At 38.2% G+C, this 23174-nt stretch overlaps 1 protein-coding gene across 1 annotated transcript in view; it reads left to right on the top strand.

The window, feature by feature from the left end:
* OBI1 (ORC ubiquitin ligase 1) overlaps positions 1-23174 on the top strand; it is a 43897-nt gene that overhangs the window by 9992 nt on the left and 10731 nt on the right. Inside the window, exons 2-5 of the mRNA XM_054446791.2 lie at positions 4263-4398; positions 7034-7125; positions 9474-9722; positions 13324-13412. Coding sequence (XP_054302766.1) covers positions 4263-4398; positions 7034-7125; positions 9474-9722; positions 13324-13412 — 566 coding nt within the window. The remainder of the gene's footprint in view (positions 1-4262; positions 4399-7033; positions 7126-9473; positions 9723-13323; positions 13413-23174) is intronic.

Genomic DNA, 23174 nt, shown 5'->3' with positions numbered 1-23174 from the left:
CTGCTGGTTGCTCTTCCTCTTCCTTTTTTTGCTCTAGTGCCTTCTTTTCTCCAGCTGTTTTGTCCATTCATGGGATATCCTCGAGTCCTATGGCTTTATATCCTCATGTCTTGTATGGCAGTGACTCAAAACCTGCCTTGCTGAACTTGTCCACTTAAAAATGGGCTTAGCATCACAAATTTAGCATGGCTAAAACAGAATTCTTGATTTTTACCTTGTGCGAAATCTGCTTTTCTTGTCTTTGCCACTTCAGTATATAATAACACCAACTACTGAGTTGCTCAAAACCACTTCATAGATTGGGGAGATAATATTTAACCTTTGTTGTGGGAGCAAATACATGAAAAATACTGATTGCTTTTTTTTTTTTTTTTTTTTTTTTTTTTTTTTTTTTTTTTTTTTTTTAGATGGCGTTTTGCTCTTGTTGCCCAGGCTGGAGTGCAATGGCACGATCTCAGCTCATCGCAACCTCTGCCTTCCAAGTTCAAGTGATTATTCTGCCTCAGCCTCCCAAGTAGCTGGGATTACAGGCACATGCCACCACGGCCTACTAATTTTGTATTTTTAGTAGAGATGGGGTTTCTCCATGTTGGCCAGGCTGGTCTCAAACTCCCGACCTCAGGTGATCAGCCCACCTCGGCCTCCCAAAGTGCTGGAATTACAGGAGTGAGCCACCATGCCCGACCTACTGATTGCTTTTAAATGTGTTTTTTTAATGGAAAGATTGGCAGAGCATCTTGAATCCTCTCATATAATGTGCACACTTCTGTGTCTTGAGCATTGGCTTTTATCCATTTTCAGATGAGTTTATAACTTATAAAAAATAACTTACTATAAAAGTAGATACCAGTAGATAACTTACTTTTTTACCTGAGCTTCCTAATTTTGGGGCATATAGTACTTCTAGGAATATTGCAGGGATATGATGTGTGTGTGTGTGTGTGTGTGTGTGTGTGTGTGTGTGTGTGTTTGGGGGAAGTTACAGGATAGATAAGGCAGTATCTTCTTGGTTTGGGATTTTTGTGCTCTTAAAAGATTTCATGACATAAAGATGAAATTAAAACATATGAATATATTATGGTCTGGACTTGCAAATCACATGAATTTTTAAGAAAAAAAATAGAACCTGCAAAGAAAGTTCAGGTTTGTCTGCCATTTGAGACTCTGACCAGGAATACTTTATAGATAAGCGTTCACTCCTGGCTGCTGGTAGGACCACTTTGGAAGAAGACTTTGAAACATTATGGTTCATGATTTTTTTTTTTAAATCTTGTCAAACCAGTTGAAATGAATGATTAGAATTAAGTTTCTCCAAGAAGTTTAAATCTATTCCAAATTATCTTTGTTTAGTTTTCTTGGGTTAGTGTTCATAATCAAGGGAGAACCAGAATGTTCAGAAAGCCAGACTGAGACCAGAGAGCTCTTTGTAATGAGACTCAAATGATTACCTGCCCATCATTGAAGGGGGCCAGCCCCTCCACACTGGTGGGTATTTCTCATCAGGTAGGATGAGAGACTGAGAAAAGAAATAGACACAGAGACAAAGTACAGAGAAAGAACAGTGGGCCCAGGAGACCGGTGCTCAGCATACGGAGGACCTGCACCGGCACCGGTCTCTGAGTTCCCTCAGTATTTATTGATTACTGTTTTACTATCTCAGCAAGAGGAATGTAGTAGGAGAGCAGGGTGATAGAGGGGAGAAGGTCAGCAAGAAAACATGTGAGCAAAGGAATCTGTGTCACAAATAAGTTCAAGGGAAGGTGCTATGCCCGGATGTGCACGTAGGCCAGATTTATGCTTCTCTCCACCCAAACATCTCAGTGGGGTAAAGAGTAATAGAGCAGCATTGCTGCCAACATGTCTCGCCTCCTGCCACAGGGCAGTTTTTCTCCTATTTCAGAACTGAACAAATGTACAGTCGGGTTTTATACCAAGACATTGCATTCCCAGGGGCAGGCGGGAGACAGAGGCCTTCCTCTTATCTCAACTGCAAGGGGCCTTCCTCTTTTACTAATCCTCCTCGCACAGACCCTTCACGGGTGTCGGGCTGGGGGACGGTCAAATCTTTCCCATCTCATGAGGCCACATCTCAGGCTATCACATAGGGAGAAACCTTAGACAATACCCAGCTTTCCTGGGTGGAGGTCCCTGCAGCTTTCCGCAGTGCATTGTGCCCCTGGTTACTCAAGAATGGAGAATGGTGATGACTTTTATCAAGCATACTGCCTGTAAACATTTTATTAACAAGGCACATCCTGCACAGCCGTAGATCCCTTAAACCTTGATTCCATGCAACACATGTTTCTGCGAGCACAGGATTGGGGCAAAGTTACAGATTAACAGCATCGCAGGGCAAAGCAATTGTTCAGGGTACAGGTCAAAATGGAGTTTATTATGTCTTCCTTTTCTACATAGACACAGCAACAGTCTGATCTCTCTTTCTTTTCCCTACAGTCATGAATAGCCATGCATCTATTATTTCTTTGAGAGGTGGGGGCCCCTTTTAAATTAATGAATACTCAGTAGCATCCTTTTAAGGCAGACATAGAGTAGCACAAGCATTTTCTCCGAGAAAAGTGGTTTGTGGTGGTTCTGCCTCTTCATTCTCCCTCTACTTACTCTGCTTTCCCTTGACCTAGTCTTCCAGTTCCTAGTGCAGAAGGGTTCTATACTGTAGTTACTAATAGGGAAATATTGAAAATGGCTATGTAATGTTTTGAGTCCCACTGTGAAGATACCATGTAAATCAAGTGAAAGACTACATTTTTCTGTGCTGTTTTTGTTTGTATTGTTAAATTTGTGCTATTTGAAAAAATATTAAATCATTATTTCCTTCTGACAACTTTCCCAGCTAGTTGAATGTTAATATTATGTTAATAGCAGTTAATCATTCAACAAACCTTTGTTGAGTACTTGCTAAGTACCAAGCTATCTTCTAGGCACTAAAGGTTTAGTCATGAATGAGAGTAAAGAAGTTCTTGCTCTCATGGAGTTTCCATTCTGATAAGGGAGATAGACAATAAATATGTAAACACGTGTATAATATCAGGTAATATAAATGCTGTGGAGATAACCAAAGCAGCTTCTCTTTTCTTTCTTCCTCCTGATAAAACAACTATAAACAGTCAACACACCCAGTTAACCCTGAGCAAGCTACCTAATTCTTCATGCCTTTGTTTTATTTGTAAAGCATATTTACCCTGTTTACCTCACCAAGTTGTGGTATTTTTAAAAAGAGAGATGGAAAAGGGTTGGGGCGGTGAAAGATACATGTGAAAGCCGTTTGTAAAATATGACTACAGGCCAGGCGCTGTGGCTCATGCCTGTAATCCCAGCACTTTGGGAGGCAGAGGCGGGCGGATCACCTGAGGTCAAGAGTTTGAGACCAGCCTGACCAATATGGTGAAACCTCGTCTCTACTAAAAATAGAAAAATGAGCTGGCGTGGTGGCAGGCGCCTGTAGTCCCAGCTACTCAGGAGGCTGAGACAGGAGAATTGCTTGAACCCAGGAGGCAGAGGTTGCAGTGAGCCTAGGTGGTGCCACTGTACTCCAGCCTGGGTAACAGGGTGAGACTCCGTCTCAAAAAAAAAAAAAAAAAAGGCTGTAAATGTAAGGTATTATTATTTGTGCTTGTTTAAATGGAGCCTGGAGTCAAAGATTTGTGTATTTGGTGTATCTCAGTAATTCTGTCTGCATTGTTTGCTGTTTAGATTATAAACTACTTGAGAGTGAAGCTCATGCCTTTTGTGTTGTTTTAGCTTTCATTACTGTTTGGTTTTGGGGAATTTCTAGTAAAATATCAATACAATACTTAATAGTTCTGCTACTCTGTAACACAGTGGAATGAATTGAGAAAAGGATTCGGGCATCAGATGGATGATTGTGCTAAATGATATTTTCAAAAACCTAATCCTGCTGTTCTATAATGCTAAAATAGAAGAGTTTGAGCAAAATTGTCCCAGCCTTAGTGGAACAAAAAGCGTTTTCTTTTTGGCATGAATTCTGTGGTTTAGGTACAAAATAAAGCATTTTATATGTCAAAAGTTTCAGTCTCCATGATCCAGTATCTCAGCTAGTATCTCTGTTAAACGTGTAAAAAGAAAATTGACCAACAGAAGCAGTGTTTTTAAAAGCCGGAGATATCCCTTCTTAAACACCTACTCTGCCATAATCTAGAGAAGCAGTTTGCTGTAAACTAAACCATTTGATCTTCTAATTATGATTGTTGTCCTGTACTAAAAGTGATGTTTTTTTTTCAAAGGTACGTCAGCCTGTCATATGCATCAACAACCATGTATTTTGTTCGATTTGTATTGATTTGTGGTTGAAGAATAATAGCCAGTGTCCAGCTTGCAGAGTCCCCATCACTCCTGAAAATCCTTGCAAAGAAATTATAGGTAAGGGCCTGTTTTATATATACATAGGAATAGGTTTGAAACAATCTCCAAATAATGTATATTTTGGGGAAGACTGAAATAGACTATTTTCAATGATGCTATTTGGCCAACATAATACTGAGTGGATGAGTAATTTGTGTAATGTATATGTGGAGCAACTGGGGCACAAGGCACTGAGAGGTGCTAAGAGGAATAACCCTGAGAGCCTCACGGAGCTTACATTTTCTTAGCAACTGAACCAAAAGAAAAGCAGCAAGTGCTAAGGGCCCCAAAAAAAGCCCAGAGAGTTCAGGCAAGAAACTTCAGCTAAGAACACTGAGAAGGGCTTCATAAAGTAGGTGGCCTTTAAGCTGGACATTTAAATTTAAGGATGGATAACATTTCAACGGTGAAAATTAAGGAGGGCATTTCCTGCAGAGAGAATAGCATGAACTAAAGTTTAGATACAGGAAAACACAGAGCATGTTTTTAGAAATGATCAGTAGTCTACTTTGGGTCTGACTACTGAAATAAGACAAAAGGTAAATTGAGACTTTAGTGCAGAGAACCTTGAATGACAGCTAAATCAGGGACTTGCTCTAGGACTAAGAAGAAGGGTGAATTGGGCATGATGGTTTTGAGCAAGGGAGTGGTATGATCCAAAATGTGCTTTACGAATATTACTCATATGGTAATACATAGGTTGGACTATAGGAGTAGACAGGATGTGAGTAGGTCTGGTAGGAGGCTTTTGCCTAGGTGATAGAAAATGTAAGTTTGGATTAAGGGTAAAAAACAAATTCCATGTCACATTAATGTTGGTGGGGTGGGGGAGGAGTAAAACTGGAACTAGAGGATCCTTGAAAAGGAAAACTTCTAAAGAGTTTGGTTTTTATTCTACTCAGTTATTTATTTTAGGTTGCAAAAATTAAAATGATTTCTACTTATTTTTGCTATAGGAAAAATTGAAAGTGAATCTATAATTAGCCAAGTATAGAAAACATTTTTCAGAAAACTTAAGAAGTCATTGTAGTAGTCCCAAGTTAGGGAAAATGGACTTAAATAAGATTTTTTTTTTTGAGACAGAGTTTCGCTCTTGTTGCCCAGGCTGGAGTGCGGTGGCGCGTTCTCGGCTCACCGCAACCTCTGCCTCCTGGGTTCAAGCGATTCTCCTCCCTCAGCCTCCCAAGTAGCTGGGATTATAGGCATGCATCACCACGCCCGGCTAATTTTGTATTTTTAGTAGAGACGGGGTTTCTCCATGTTGGTCAGGCTGGTCTCGAACTCCCAACCTCAGGTGATCTGCCCGCCTCGGCCTCCCAAAGTGCTGGGAATTACAGGCGTGAGCCACCGTGCCCAGCCAAGATTTTTACAAAGGAAATAGAAAGGAATATGTATGCTACAGAGCAAAAGAAGAACTAGTAGGACTTAGGAAATAAGAGATCTGAAGGAACAATCAGAGTTGGTTCTTGGTACCTGGGTGAAGTCTGGTAGAGGACTAGTCCTCTGCTGTGTTGCATGCTACGGGGTTAACCTCTGTTTTTTTTTACCTGCTGAATTTCACCAAGGAGTCAAGTCTTTTCTTGCAGAATATGAACTTTGATGATTTGAATATTTTCCCCCAGCTTTTCTTCTCATCCCATATCCTACCTTTATTCATTCATACCTAAGTGATATTTCATAAATTCTCTCAAGGAAAATAGTTCATCCATTTTTGCATTTGGATAGAACATCCTGAAAAAGAACATCTGTAAAATACCTTTGCTATTATTATAATACTAAGAAGTACAAAGAAGGTAACCAGAGCATCAGTGAAGAGCTCTCAGGAAGAATTCATTGTGAGTGCATTTGTAACAAGTCATGACATACAGTTAATGCCATGACTTACAGTCCATTGTAATTAGCCTGTTAGAATCTGTGAAAAGACACATTAATCTATATACATAGGTATATAGCAGTAATACTTTTTTTTTTTTTTGAGACAGAGTCTCGCTTTGTCGCCTGGGCTGGAGTGCAGTGGCGCAATTTCGGCTCACTGCAAGCTCCGCCTCCCAGGTTCATGCCATTCTCCTGCCTCAGCCTCCTGAGTATCTGGGACTACAGGCGCCAGCCACCACGCCCGACTAATTTTGTTTGTTTGTTTGTATTTTTAGTAGAGACGGGGTTTCACTGTAGCCAGGATGGTCTTGATCTCCTGGCCTCGTGATCCGCCTGCCTTGGACTCCCAAAGTGCTCGGATTACAGGCGTGAGCCACCACACCCAATCAGTAATACATTTTTATATAATCTGTTGGTTAAATGTAAATGTAATAATTGGTTTTATTATTTAAATATAGTCTAGTTTTCAGAATTTGAAGTAGTCCAAATGTGATAATATATAGCCCTTTCCTCCACTGAGTTTGCTGTGATAAGATATGTAGATATGTAAACACAATATGATGTATTACTGAAGGTATTTCTTATGGTGTTATTTGATATATTATTTTTTCCTCAAGATTAGGATAGAGAAAAGGGCTAATGTTAGCCCCAAGTGTGTATGTAAGGGGAAGGGTAGTTATGAAGCTGGGAAGCTATATAAAACAATACGAAAAAGGATCATTTTCATTCTTCCCGAATTAGAATGAAAAATTAGGATTTTTTTTTTTTTTCCCTACAGGAGGAACAAGTGAAAGTGAACCTATGCTAAGCCATACAGTCAGGAAGCATCTTCGGAAAACTAGACTTGAATTACTACACAAAGAATATGAGGTAAAAAATAATCAAAGTTTAAAATTATGTTAGCAGTGAATTCAAGGTAAAAACTGACCTATCTCAGTCCCCAGACTTCTTAGAGTAAATATCCAATGAAACTTTATTTTAAAAGCCTATAAAAAGAAATTATTTGATAAATTCTTTTTCTTTTTTCCTTTTGTATTTTAAATAGAGGAAAGAGATTTTTTGTTTTGTTTTTTTTCTTTAAGTACCAAGGAAAGGGGGAATGGGATTCCAGAAAAAAAGGAACAGATGGAAGCATTTCTTTCTTTTTTTTTTTTTTAAGTTAAAATTTGTACCTCTACAGACATGCCATTTTGTATTTGCTTCCTCAAGAAGTTGGGAGAAAAAGGAAATCTCCTTGTGAAAGCCAGTCCGACTTCTGCAGTCATCAGTTGCTTCCGCCTATGAAGTTACTGGTGATTATAAGCCTGATCAATTCTAGTAAAGTAAATACTATACCTTATGTCAACTGCCAGCACAGAGATTTTAGTGTGAAACATGCTGTTTCCTAATTATTGTCTAAAGGTGAATGAACAGGATGATTGGACATGGTGGTGCTATTTTTACAAATAAATTCATGCTAATAGAAAACATACACTTTTGAATAGCACACATTAAGCCCAGTTGTCATTTTATGTTGACTGAAGAAGGAGATATTATCGATCCCCTCTTGACTCAAAATATCTTTCAGTTTAACTGTATACATGGAAGGTGCCTCAACTGCCTCAAAAATTTTTGGAATGCAGTGGGGCATAAATACATGATTGAATATATGTTTATTCATATATGTGTTCCTTACATATATGAATTTGCTTGTTTTATGAAAATGCTATTTAAGTTGAAATGTATTGCAATTTAAAATAGTACTATCTGTGTGACATTTAATGCTAAAATGTATTTTTATATAATGAATATTTATCATACTCAGATAGTAAACAAATTAATCCTTTGGGAGATCACTTGAGCTACTTGGGAGTTTATTTTCTAACAGAATTTTTAACAACCTCAATTTAAGGTGACATATTTATTATAGATGAATAAATGGCATCATAGTAAGAAGTTCTAACCCAAATGTTTAGTGACTGGTTTTAAGATAATAAACAGTTCCAGAGTGGGAAAGCTAATACTTGCAATAGTCACAGTAGTAATTGAAGAACCAGAATCCAGAAAAGTTAAAAATTCAAAATTAACTACAGATATTATTCTGGAATGAAAAGTAGAAGGAAATGGTAGATGGTTTCACTCATACTTCAAATATAGAAGTGAAAATATAAATATCAAAAAAAAACCCTAACGATCCTCTTTTTCTTTTTTGAGACAGAGTCTCATTCTGTCACCCAGGCTGGAGTGCAGATGGCATGATCTCAGCTCACTGCAACCTCCACCTCCTGGGTTCAAGCAATTCTCCTGCCTCAGCCTCTCAAGTAGCTGGAACTGCAGGTGCCTGCCACCACACTCAGCAAATTTTTTGTATTTTTAGTAGAGGTGAGGTTTCATCATGTTGGCCAGGCTGGTCTTTAACTCCTGACCTCAGCTGGTCCACCCGCCTTGGCCTTCCGAAGTGCTGGGATTACAGGCACGATCATCTTGATAACTCTGTACAGTCAGCCCACTATATCCAAGGGTTCATCATCTGTGGATTCAAACAATCAAGATTGAAAATTAAAAAAATAAATACATATAAAAATAATGCAGTTTAACAACTATTTGTATGACATTTACTTTGTATTAGTTATTATAAATAATGTAGAGATGATTTAAAATGTATGGAAAGATGTACGTAGGTTATATGCAAATATAGCACTAGCAATTTTCCATCAGGAACTTGAGCATCCATGGATTTTGGTATCCCTAAGGGTCCTAGAACCAATCCCCTGTAGATGTGGGGATGAGGTGGGGACAAACTGTACCTTTTTTTTTTTTTAACCCGGCCCGCCTCAATGTACTTTCAAATTCCCCTCAGTAAAGCAGTTTAATATGCCTCAAGTTTTTTGTTTTTTTTTTTGAAATGGAATCTACTTCCCTGTTGGAATTCATGTGACTTTTCTTATTTTCTGGATGATATCTTAAATAGAATCAAAGATTTGGCGTTCTTAAAAATCACAACTAACATTGAATTAAAATGAAGGCAACATAAATCCCAATTTTTATCAGTCAGGCCACATTTTGAGAATTTAAACTGTATGTGACTTTCTCCCTGCTAAACTCTTTTGATGTGTAAAGAATCTATGTATCTACAGAATTTTAAGTACAAAATTCAAACCGTGTTGGCGTCAGTTTAGCATATGTTTGTATGTGTTTAGTGTCTATGCCTGCCTCATGACTATGCAATGCTTTTTCAGGACGAAATAGATTGTTTACAGAAAGAAGTAGAAGAGCTTAAGAGTAAAAATCTCAGCTTGGAGTCACAGATCAAAACTATTCTGGATCCTTTAACCTTGGTGCAGGGCAACCAGAATGAAGACAAACATCTAGTCACAGATAATCCAAGTAAAATTAACCCAGAAACTGTAGCAGAGTGGAAGAAAAAACTCAGAACAGCTAATGAAATCTATGAAAAAGTGAAAGATGATGTGGATAAGCTAAAGGAGGTAAGTTGTGGTTTTTAAAAATCTATTATGGTTGTTTTTAAAATAAGTACCTTCAAAAGCATAAATAGCCATATTATCTTGACTCATCATCAGATGATTTGTGAGGAAAGGACAGAATCTCTGGATGAGCATTTATATGCAATAAGAAGACTTTTTCTCATTTAAATATCATTAACTGCCAAGAAATATCAGGTGGTTCCATGTGTGACTATAATTAGAGACTGTTGTGCTTCTGTATAAGATTGCATCTTCTTCTGGAAGAGTAATACCAATTTAAAGGATGTGTTTCTGTTTCGTCCTCTTTGTGGTTTGCCATAGGTTTTTTAAGAGTATATCAGCGACTTCCCCTGTGTACCTAAAAACAAACACATACCCATTTTCGCACCAATGAAAGGAAGAGTTTTGACCTTATCTTTTCTATTGCTACCACTCTCTTATTTTTAAGACTGTAGATAGATAAAGGCTTAGTGACTAATTCCAGGACAGCAATAAGCAGCTGCTTTAGACTACTTCATGCAAAAGAATGGTGTGATTTATGAAACTGGTTCATTTTTTTCAGTTATTCTTTGAACAAGATACAGCATGGTGAAAAAGGCAAACCTCTAGGATTTTTCAGCCTAGAAAGGGAGATAAGATCCATGCCATCAGCACTAGATGTTACGGTCAACTCCTACAACACCATCTTGACCCAAGTGACCAGCCTTTAGCTTGAGTTCAAGTTTATCCACAGTGGAGTCCTCTTGTGCTGTGAAAGGAGATGGCTTTGTAGTACTCAGTTCTACAATCACATATTCAACTATTTGCATTTCCTTAAAATGCTATTCCCGTGTGAAATTACTAAATCTTATCTTTCAAAATTATTAATGATTTCCATATGGTATTTTAAAGAAGTTCCCGTGTATATTGGCTCTCAGGTCCTCAGGTTAAGTAGCAGAGAAATACTTGCAACTTAGATGTAAGCCATCTTCCACATATAAAATAATTGTTGTTTGGGCTCAGAAAAGGCCAGGGTGAGGAGAAGAGAGAACCTAGTGCTTTTAGATAAAAAAGAAACTACAGACATAATTGTACTGAGTTTGTTATAAGTGTGTAGGAGGGGGAAGTGCATAGTTTCTTTGGGTATTGATGGCCAGTGTTAGTACCTTGATTTGTTAGAAGACAATAGGATACTAAAAGGAATGCTAACTGGGAAATTACAGTATTTATCAATTTGCCTTGTTCCCTTTAATTTCCCTGGTTCTTCTTGAGCCGTTGGTAAGCACTATATGATCTCTCCTTTGTAGTTATTAAACTTCGTTTAAAGTTTTGGCAGTAAATATTTCTTAGAACATGAGGCTTATAAGGGTGATATGAGGGATGGATATTGAAGAATACATAAAGCACAGTTAATTTTCCTTTGCTCTTTTAATGGTCAAATGTTAAATTCAATACTCAAAGCTACCCTGGGACTTCAAAATTCTTTGGGATATTGAATAAGCCCATTTTCTATGCCTAGTGATGCTAGTAGGTAATAGGCTATAAACTGGGACATAAGTGAATGAAAAAACATGGACTGCAGAGACAAAAACTAAAGTGTGGAGTAATAACATACTCAACATAATCAAATACAGGAATACAAAAGATTCAGAATAAAGGACTACTTAGCATGAATGAAGTGGACTTTTTTTCTGATGTTACCTGGAATGGTTGAGTTTTGAATCGTCATGAGGCCAGTGTCATTACCCAATCAGTGTTGAGAATGCAGAAGAGTTAGCTGAAATATTCATTATTCTTTTAGGTGCAAAAGGTAGGCAGAACTCTGCCCTTCATAACTTTTACTCACCTAACCCTCTTGAAAAGATCTCTGATAGTTGAGGAACTAGCCAGCCTATAATGAGAAGTATTAGAGAGTCAAAGGACTGTTGAGAGACTGAAACATAGCCATACAGTAGTGGTGGGGGGCAAGGAAGGGGAAAGGAAATCAAATGAGTTTCTAATTTAAGCTTGTCATCATCATCAAAAAGCATTCACTAAGTGCCTCCCCTTATGGTGCTGTGCTTGAGAGCTTAATTCATTGTCTGCATATATGAGGAAGTTAAATGGCTTTCCTTATATCTTCAGAGAAGCAGTAATGGTGTTTATCAATCACTTAAAGAATTAACTCTCCACAGTCCTGGTTGGTGTGCATTCATGAAGATAAGCAGGTGCCTAGAGCCCAGAGGGAACCTGGATGGGTCTAAGTAAGGGAGTTAGACTTTATGCCCCCAAATAATGTTCTCTACCTTATTTCTCCTGTGATCCTTGCGCTGCAGCTTATGTGGGTAAGTAAGTAATACAGTCAGAAGTTCTGGAAATTCATCAAAGTAATAGCCAAATTTTTGAAATACGTTTTAAAGGCTTCTTGGTTTAAACCTTTTTTGGTGACAGTTATTCTTGTGACCCATTCACTTTGTTCTGGTCAAAGAATTTCCCTTTCCCAGGTTAGTGAGGTTGTTTTCCAGTCTAGGGAGTGTTATTTTTCTTTGTAATACGTAAAAGCAATGAGTAGGGAATTTAAAGGAAGTAGCTTCTAAGACTCTAAAATTTAAGCACACTAGTTTTCAGTGTGTCCAGAATCAGTGTTGAGCCTCTAGATTTTCTAGCAATTAGTGTCCTGTTAGGTAATTTTTAGGTGTTATACAATTCAAGAAAGAAAATCATACTTGGAAGGTTTTTTTTTTTTTTAATCAAAGAACAATTCATAGAATTTATTAGAAAATACTGATCCAGGCCTGGCAAGTGGCTCATACCTGTAATCCTAACACTTTGTGAGGCTGGGGCAGGTGGATCACTTGAGGCCAAAAGTTCAAGACCAATCTGGCCACTGTGGCAAAACCCCGTCGCTACTTAAAATACAAAAATTAGCTGGGCATGGTGGCACACGCCTGTAGTCCCAGCTCCTCGGGAGGCTGAGACAGGAGAATCACCTGAACCCTGGAGGTGGAGGTTGCAGTGAGCCAAGATCACACCACTACACTCCAGCCTGGGCAACTGAGCAAGACTCTTTCAAAAAATATAGATAGATAGATAGATAGATAGATAGATCCAATTTTGAGGGCCCTAGAAGTTGTGAGCCAGAACATTGGAAAAGCCTTTTTGAAGAAAAAAAATCAAGTGGTTAAATCATATTAGATTTGTTATTACTAGAAAAACGTATTTTTAAACAGCACCCCAGAAATCAGTTTCAAAGCTCAAGAATTAACTCTTCAATATTAGTTTGCCGATATTGCATGTGGTATGTAACCTTGCCTAGAATATTCAGTTATGTGAAAAAGAAAAAAAATCACACATGTATTTGCCATTAGTATGGTCCCTTAATGACTCTAAGCTAACTAACATAGTTTCGTTTATTTCCCTGGATAGGATATTTGCAAAGTGCTTGGGGAATATGGATTTAAAATGCTCAGTAGTATTCAGTTTCTGAAGTCATTCCCAGTAGTGATTTTAAGTTTCTGAAGGCCATGTTCTACTATTCAGTTTTCTGGTATTATCACTCTAAAAAATACAGATGGCTTATGTTGTAATTTTTACAAGGCACTTTTATTGTAGCTTTTGCTTACTTATTTTCGATTTGTTATTTTAGGCAAATAAAAAATTGAAATTGGAAAATGGTGGTCTGGTGAGGGAGAATTTACGACTGAAGGCTGAAGTTGATAACAGATCACCTCAAAAGTATGTATTTTGCTCACAGAGCAATGCTTCAGATTATGTCAATATTTTAGACTAGGCTGCTGTGAGGATTTGTTTTTTGTTTGACTCTTCATTTAATCATGTAGATTTAGGTAGAATGTCTTGCCTTTAAAAGCCAAGTTTATACTTCGTGTTATTGGTAAAATTTTAGTCTCGGTTAAGGCTAATTTTAAAGAAAGAATTTTATGCCTGTACTTTTTTCTTATCTGGTGAATAATGTGACCTAACACAAGTGAGCATTGACTTGGTTTTACATATAACTGTTTAATAGTACTAACATAGTAGTGAGATTAAGGTAATGCCCTTTAGCTATTTTCTTAGATAGTCTTAGTAATAGTTAGTGTTCATATAGTTCTTTCTCTTTGCAAGATACAACAACCTGTAATGAAGAACTATTATTATTCTCTATTTTCAGATGAGAAAATGGAGGCATAAAGAGATTAAATTAATTTACCTAAACCTTCACAAGTGGAAGTGTTAGAAATAGCATTTGACCAGGGGTGCAGTGGCTCATGCTTGTAATCCCAGCACTTTGGGAGGCAGAGTTGGGCAGATTGCCTGAGGTCAGGAGTTCGAGACCAGCCTGAGCAACATGGCAGAACCCCATCTCTACTAAAAATCCAAAAAAATTAGCTGTGGGTGGTGTCAGGCACCTGTAATCCCAGCTACTCAGGAGGCTGAGGCAGGAGAATCACTTGAGTATGGGAGGCAGAGGTTGCATTGAGCCGAGATCATGCCACTGCACTCCAGCCTGGATGACAGAGCGAGACTCTGTCTCAAAAACAACAAAAAGAAATAGCATTTGACCTTAGATAGCCCAGCCTCAGGGTCTGTGCTCTTAACCATTACACTAAAAAGCCTATCTGAAATAGAATTTAGGACATTGTTCATTGAATTTTTTGCTGATTTAAAACTATACAATTAAGTGAACTTATTTTTCCCTTGTGGAGTAGTTTTTATTCCATTCCAGAAGATAAGAATTTGAAAGCATTGGACTGCTTAACAGTTTGTCTGTTCAATATTTTAAGAAAGAGTTGAGATTTAAGGGTTGCAAATGGAGAAAAGATCGCAGACAGCACTTAAGGTTCTTCTTTTTCTAGAAAAAAAAGATGACAAATGAGAAGACAATATGGCCCCCAATGTCCAGCAACCTCTCTGAGGGAGGGCACATGAGAACGCCACACTTTCTTCCCATCCAACCACTGGACTTCATTTCTTTCTAATGGAAAAAGACATTGCAGGAGTAAGCAAACAATGGAAATTTATCCTACCAGAAATAGCTCTCTGCTTGTCATTTCAAAAGGAGGAAATGTTGCCCTTGGTAAAACCAGATGTGGTATTAGGAAATGGCAGAAGCTAACCATAATTACTGGAGGCAGAGATAACTAACCAATGAGAAAGAAGCATGGCTTTTACGTTTAAATAGTTTCTTCCCCTGTGCTCTCCAACCCCATTTTTCTTTCACTTCAGATAATGTCCTACTTTGACAAATTAGTGAAATAAGCTTAGGAAGTGTTACTGTTATGTAGTGGTTTGAATCTCTACGCCTATCATTTATTGGCAACTTGCCTTGCCAGTCACAGTAATGCTTGTCCATTAGCCATTTCCCACAGCATGCTGAATGGAACGAAAGCTATTTTGTTTGTAGCTCTTATTTCTTGAAAACTTGCCCACCAGGTTTCACATTTAATGCCAGCCACAAGGATGTGTGTTTTAAAATATCCATGGCTCAAACTGGATAAAGAACTGAAGAATCTCACCTGAGGAAACTTGGCCTCTGTCTACTCTCAGAAAAGGAGCTGCACATCTGAATCCAATATAACTTTAGGATTTTCCGTCTTTAACTTCCATTGCTTCCCTTCAGGGGAAGGGAACAGTTCACTTGAAAAGCGATTTGAGCTGGAAACCATATTCCAGATCGATTTGCAATGCATTGAGGTATTAAATGCATTGCATTTGATTTATAGCCTTGTTTACTCTGCATCACCAAACCCTAGTGGGATTCAGAGAGAAGCTGACCACAGCTGAAAATACCCAGATCTGGTTCACCTGAGGAGAGCTCCTATTTGTATGGAAAAGAATAAGACATTTCAAGAGTTCACAAATAAATGCAAGCAAGTAAAAATCACCCATTCCATTTTAATCCCTTGGTTTAGGAAATGCCTTGACTAACTATTTTTCTCTTTTCTACTTGGTTAGGTGTCAGGGTATACTTTTGTATACACTTGGCCTTAGTCTCCAATGTATCCTACAAGTTGAGCAGAAGTATTCTACAAATCATACAGAAGAGAGAGCTTTAAAGTTTAGACACTAGAGAGGGAAAAATATTAGGAAGGTGTATTAGCTCAGATTGTCATAACAAAATGCTATAGGCGAGTGGCTTGAACAACAGATTTATTTTCCCACAGTTTTGGAGGCTAGAAGTTCCACATCAGAATTTGGCAGGGTCGGGTTGTGATATCGGTTCTCTTCCTGGCTTGCAGATGGTTACCTTCTTGTTATGTCTTTATATGGTTGGGGGAGAGAGAGAAATCTGTCCTCTTTTCCTCTTAAAGGAACACGTAATGACCTCATTTAACCTTAATTGCTTCCTAAAGACCTTTTCTCCAAATACAGACATGTTAGGGGTCAGGGCTTCAACATACGAATTTGGAGGGGAGGGTGAGGACATGGCTCAGTCCATCACAGAACATATTTCTTTCTAAGATGCTCCAACACATACCACGCTATTTTCCAAAAACTTGACTAAAATCTGGTATGAACAAAGGAGATTTACATTGTTCTCAAGAACATGGTATTGTATAAAAACGAATATATTTTACATACAATCTTTTAAAACCAATACCATAATCTTTTAAAATGAAGGTGTTGGTTATCATTTGTCTCCTCTGCTGTGGTGTACCTGGACGTTTTTCCTTCCTCAATTTTAACTTAAAAGCCCTCTTGAGCAATGTGGCAGATAGCCTACTAAGCATGTTCTTCTAGGTTTCAGTAATATTCATCCTGTTCCTTGCCAAAAATTCATTGTCCTAATATCCAAACTCGTGGTCCAGAAAATGCAGTCTTTTCCTTTGGCTTTATCTATTTAGCCACTTTCTGAATTCTTACTGTGCTTCTAAATTTATTTCACCTGGAGGAAACCACCTGTTTGGCCCTTCAGTTTCCCCTAACTTGGACTCCTAAGAGATTCGGATTTGCTCTTCAGAGCTCAAGGGGTGGTGATATGACCTTTAAGTTTACAAGAGTAATATGTGAAGAAGACTTACTCCACTTGCCAACCCAGAAATAATGAATTTTTCCTTACTTAACATTGTGCTAGATGCTTTGAACAAAATAAATACTCTCTCTGACCCCTAAAGAAGGTTGGGTTCCCTTGCTGTGATTTCTTATTACCTGTACTTTCCCTTAGCAAATGTCACAACTGCTAATAATTAACACTTTGTGTAATTGTTTTATGACTTTGTTCTGTTTGAGCCAGGGCTATAATATGTAGTCACTATTGCAGCTACTGCGTTTTACAGGATTCTGGCTCCCATGCCGCTCCTACTACGTATCTACTGAGTAAATGAATGAAAAAAGCATAACTCTTATGACTGAGGAAACATACAGACAAATCCAGAATGTGGGATACTCAATAGGAAAAATGACTAGGTTTCTTCATTAAGTCATTGAGGGAGGGTGCTGCTTTACAATAAAAAAGAACTATGAAACATAATAACCAAATTCAATGTGGACTTGTTAGCATACTGATTAGTAACAAACTGTTGAAAGACATTTTAAAGGCAGCTGGGTAAATTTGAATATGAAGCAAGTGTTAAACGAAATAATAGTAAGGAATCACTCTTAATTTTGTTTAGGTATCGTGATTACTTAAGAAAACACCATTTATGTTAGTCCTTTTGGGCCGCTATAAAAAAATACTGTAAACTGATTGGCTTATAAGCAACAGAAATTTATTTCTTACAGTTCTGGAGGCTTAGAAGTCCAAGATCAAGGTGCCAGCTGGTCTAGTGAGGCCCACTTCCTGCTTCATAGACAGCTGTGTCTTTTTGCTGTATCCTCGCATGGCAGAAAGGACAAAGGAGCTTTCTGGGACATCTTTTTAAGGGCATTAATCCCACTTATGAGGGCTTGAATCTTTTGACCTATAGGCACCAGAAGCCCTTACCTTTAAATATTATACCGTCACCTCCTAATGGCCCAGCCTCCAAATACCATCACTTTAGGGATTAGGTTTCAACATAAGAATTTATGGGGGACACAAACATTTAGTCTATGGCACCATATTTTCTTTTGGAAATGCATCCTAAAACATGAACTATAGAATACTTCGGCAAAAGGCAAAGGATATACATACAAAGGAAATAAGACACAAATCTTGATAATTATTGAATATGTGTTATGAGTAAATGGGAGTTTATTATGTTCTCCCTACTTCTGTGAATGGTTAAAATTTTTTATATTAAGGAAAAAACCCCAGCAAAACATGGTCCCTGCTTCCAGAAAAGTAGCTAATGAAGGCATGACATGAAAATATATGAAACAAATGCTAAACAGGTACTAAGCCAAATAATCGAGACAGCAGTATGGGTTCAGAGAATGGTGGTTAGGTTGCAGGGATAAGGAAGATCATTATCAAAAAGGACTTAAGCCCAGCTTTGAAGGATGGAGATTTCAGGGAGGAGAAAGGCATTCTGAGTGAGAGAAAACAGCATGTGCTGTTAGGAGTACTAAGTGGTCCCTTCAGCCCCAGTCCTTTTTCTCCAGTAGTAGTAGCCACATATCGTGGTACTACTCAGTAAGCACAGTAGCTTTCTTCTCAAATTTATCAAAGCAAAGGTCCATGTAATTTTTACATCTCTCTATTGTGACCACATCGCTCTATTTTTATAGCTTGGTAGCATGACTCCACTACATCCACCACTTTCTACTCTAAGCGGAAGGGCCTGTTCTCAGTCTGAATATTTAGTGGGGAATGTGAAGCGTGTCACACCTCCACATGGTAAGAAACATCAAGAAAGGGAAGAAGCTGAAGGGAACACTTAAGTACTGGATTTCTCATATTCCTAAATTCCCTTGACTTTAATTACTACTCCTAAACTGTGCCAAGCAATGTGGATATACTTACCCTTGGTAGAGTTAGAAGTTCCTTAGTGATTTTGTAACTTGAAGAGATGTGAAGAATTGACTTGTAAAGCATTTGAAAGTTCTGTGCCCTCTCTCCATGTCTCTGTTCAGTTGTGCCACTTTTTTTTTTCTCTAGCCACTTGAGGCAGGGATCATGCTATGTCACCAACTATTATGAGGATTTAGTAGAGCAGGTATTTTTGTCCTCAGCTACTAACTCACCTTAATAGTATGGGATATACTATTAGGTCATTTATATCAAACTTGGTTATAATTGAATTAATGGCTTTTCTTTCTATAAATATGTATGCAGGAATGTTATGTGTTCTGTCATTGTGTCTTTAGTGAGATCTATGGGTTTGATAATGTTCCCTGAGTGCAATTCATTTTACTGTACAGCAACCCCAAGGCTTGTCATTATGGACAAGTCTTCACCAATGCCTCAGCTCCTTTTGGGGGAGGATAAAGGCTCTAGATACTCTGGGCAGTAAGTAATATTTTCTGTTATTAATATATGAACAGAAGTGTTCTGAAGAGGAAGGAATAGACTTCATTGATTGTGACCTGGGCTTGCTTCCTTTTTTGCTCTATGTGTATTTCTTGAGCCATCAGAAATGAAATTTAAAATCAGTTAACTTAGGGCTTTAATAATTGTCTGCCTATATGTCAGAGATTACAAAACAAAATCAAAATCTTTGACCTCACATTCTCTCCTGAACTGCAGGTTCATGTTTTCATCTATCTTTTTTGTGCCTTTACCAGAGATTCTATACCTCAAATTAACCACAGAGCATGGTGGTTAAGAGCTTAACTCTGGAATCAGACTTCCTGGATTCAAATTTCCCTTCTTCCATTTTGTTCCTCCTTTCCCTACCCAATTCATTTTCACTATACTCAAAACTGTCTTTTAATAAAGTACATATCAAATTATTTAAATCTCCTGCTTAAAACTATTCAGTGTTTTCCTAGAATAAAATCCAGACTCTTCACTGGCTAGTCTGCATCTGCCACCTCTTCTTCGTCTAATTCTTAACTCCTCCATCTCATCCTACTCCAGTTCTACTAGACTTTGTTTCTAAAACATGCTGCGTTTATTTCCTTTGCTTAGAATATTCTCCTTGCAGATCTTTACATGGCTGTCTCCTTCAATCCTCAGATGAAGGGAAGCCTTTTCTGATCATTCAATCTAAAGCAGCCCTTTCACTCAGCACCTTTTACTGCCTTAACAGAAGACCATAATAATAAAATCATGATTGGGTAAAACAGTAGAGCATGGTGATTATGAACACAAATCTTGGAGCCAGACTCCGTATGACCGAACACTAATCTTGTCTACTTACTAGCTCTGTGATTTAGACAAAGATATTTAACCTTTCTGTATCTCAGTTTTTGTCTTCTGTGCAATAGGGTTAATAGTACTACCTATCTTGTAAGTAATAGTAAGAGTTAAATGAAATGAAACTTAAAATACCCTTTTAACAGAGTCCATAGCTAGCAATTAATATTATAGTATTGTCTTCACAGCCATTATCACTATCTGAAATTATCTTGTTCATTTAATTGCGTGACCTGTTTGTTGTCTGTCTCCTCCATTCTAAACTCTAAGTTCCTTGCTGCCTATCCCCTTCATTTTCAAAGCCCCCAGTATCTGAAGATACCTGATATATATTTTTTGAATAATTGAATGAATAAATAAGTAAATAACATTGGATAAATTAATCTTGAAGTCTTTTTTTTTTAACATAAAATGAGGGTGCGTTATTGTGAGGATTAAAGGAAATCTATTACCTTGACACAATGTGTCGTATAAAGAATGGGAAGACAATATAAATCTTCTATAAAGATACATGCTTGCATATGTTTATTGCAGAACTATTTACAATAGCAAAGACATGGAACCAACCCAGATAACCATCAGTGATAGACTGGATAAAGAAAATGTGGTGCATATACAGCATGGAATGCTAGGCAGCCATAAAAAGGAATGAGATCATGTCCTTTGGAGGAACATGGGTGAAACTGGAAGCCATCATCCTCAGCAAACTAGCACAGGAACAGAAAACTAAACATCACATGTTCTCACTTATAAGTGGAAATTGAACATTGAGAGCACATGGACACAGAGAAGGGAACAGCACACACCAGGGCCTGTTAGGGGGTGGGGGCTGAGGGGAGGGAGTTTAGAGGATGGGTCAGTAGGTGCAGCAAACCACCATGGCACACATATGCCTATGTAACAAACCTGAATGTTCTGCACATGTATCCCTTTTTTTTTTTTTAGAATAAATAAAACAGGTAGAGGTGGGATGGGGGAATGTGTATGTCTAAAAAATCATATTCATAATCCCTCATGCCATGCAAAAGACCCGCTTTGTTCCTGTCCTTCTTAATGACTTTAGTACTTTAGTATGTTCTCTGTAGCCTACCTTTTTAAAATGCCTCTGTAATCGATCTTCTCATTTTCACTAGTTTAGATCCATATTATTTCTTGCCTAGCCTGTTGTAACAGCCTTTCTACTGCTTACCTTTCTTTCCTGTGCTGTCACCCAGGCTGGAGTGCAGTGGCACCATCTCAGCTCACTGCAAGCTCCGCCTCCTGGGTTCGTGCTATTCTCCTGCCCTCAGCCTCCTGAGTAGCTGGGACTACAGGCACCCGCCACCATGACCAGCTAATTTTTTGTATTTTTAGTAGAGATGGGGTTTCACTGTGTTAGCCAGGATGGTCTCGATCTCCTGACCTCATGATCCGCCTGCCTCGGCCTCCCAAAGTCTGGGATTACAGGTGTGAGCCACCATGCCTGGCCCCAGTATTCTTAGTCTAGTATAAAAGGATCTTTACTATATAACTTCAGTTTAATATCCTTGCCTCTTCTCTAGCCCCTCCCTTCTTGTGCTCTGCTCTGGCTATGCTGAATTTCTCATTGGGCCCACATTCACCATATTGTATTTTCCCTGGTTCTCCACATTAGCCTCTCTTGTTTTCATTCTTCCTGGTTAATCCCTGTCTGTCCTTTGAGATCTAGCCCAGTTGTTGGTTTATATGTGAGGCTTTCCATAATTTTCCCAGACAAAGGTAGCATTTTCCTCTTGTTCTTTCGATTACTCTTCTTCTACCCTGTTGTTTTAATGATCATGTTGTATATTGATCATTTGCATGACTGTCGTACCCAGTTAATCTGGCAGCTCCTTGGTACCAAGACATATTTTTTAAATCCACATTTGTGTATTTGTACAAAATACGTATATATGTGTGTGTATCTTCCTTTTATGGAGTCTTACAGAAGGAAAGAGTCTTTGTACTCTAATACTTGAAGCTTAAAGTACAAAGGATGTAAGAGAACAGGAAATCAGAGATTCCTGGGACTTTCTACAAATTAGAGCAAAGGATTTCTGGAAGCTTTCCTCTTTAAGTTATGCCAGAGATTCAGAGTTAGAAACAGAGGAGGTGATAGTAGGGACTTGCCTGGCTACAGTGTTGAGTTTCTTGTCTGCATTTATTTACTTGAGCCAGATTTTCCTTCCTTTACCTGTCTCCATGCTGACTGTGAGCTGTGCAGTTCCATTTCACAGGTCTGCTCTTTCTAAATTATGTCTCAAGATATGCTAGTAATGCTCTAACCTTTTGGTTCCTCATCAATACCGCTGGTCTGGCTGGCTCTTGCTGTTGTCCCTTCTTGACCTATTCTGGCCTTTTTTGTTTATCACGATTCTTCTCTGACAACTGTGGTGATTCCTAGTATTTGACCCTAGCCTGATCCAATGACTGATTCTGCTATGCCCTTTGGTTTTCCCAGAAGGGGAACTTGTAGACTGTCAGGGGAGCCTGATGATACCCTGGGGCCAGACTGTGACAGCCAGTTGTGCTCAGGCCCCTTGGCTGCCTGAGGGACCCTTCTCTGGGTATTCAGCTAATTGGGGATAGACAGGTACTGCAGTTTTCTGTCAGTTTGTCTTTATTGTATTGATAAGGTACTTGGGGAGGTGGCAGTGCATGCTAATGACTAAACAGTAAGGTTGTCAGAGAGATTATGAACTGTTTGAGAAGAGGAATGATCACTTCTCCTTCGTTTTCCTTCTTCATAGCCCCTGAGCACCCATTAGTCCTCAATAACTGTCATCTGAGTAATAATTACAGGGTATCTAGATCAGTTTTTTGTTTTGTTTCATTTTCTTTCAGATTTTGTTTCATGCTGAGAGAGAATAAGAGATAATTTAGTTAAGGTGGAAAATGTATAGACAGGTAGATACTAATCCAGAGATTTTTAAGTATATTTTTTATCACTCAACAGTAGTTGCACTCTTTTACAGTATTGAGATTTTGTTGTTAAGGTTATTTTATTCTGGAAAAATATGTAAGTCCTTTATTTCTCTTAGAAATAAAAATATATGAAATAGCATGTCTTAATATTCTCTCCTTTCCATGACAGATTAGGATCCCTGTTAATGTCCTGCAAATTTCAAGGCTGATCTTGGTTGGTTGAAGGGAGCAGAGGGGAGAAAATGAGGGCATTTCTGCATGGAATCAAAATGAGATATATTTGTCAAATAGAATAGAATTTATTCCACAGTAAAAAGAGTAGTCTGTCCTCACAGGCAATGCAGAGAAAGTAGTACTTA

This window comes from Pongo pygmaeus, chromosome 14 (assembly GCF_028885625.2).
Source record: "Pongo pygmaeus isolate AG05252 chromosome 14, NHGRI_mPonPyg2-v2.0_pri, whole genome shotgun sequence".
Lineage (NCBI taxonomy): Eukaryota > Metazoa > Chordata > Mammalia > Primates > Hominidae > Pongo > Pongo pygmaeus.
This window is presented reverse-complemented; position numbering and strand designations above follow the sequence as displayed.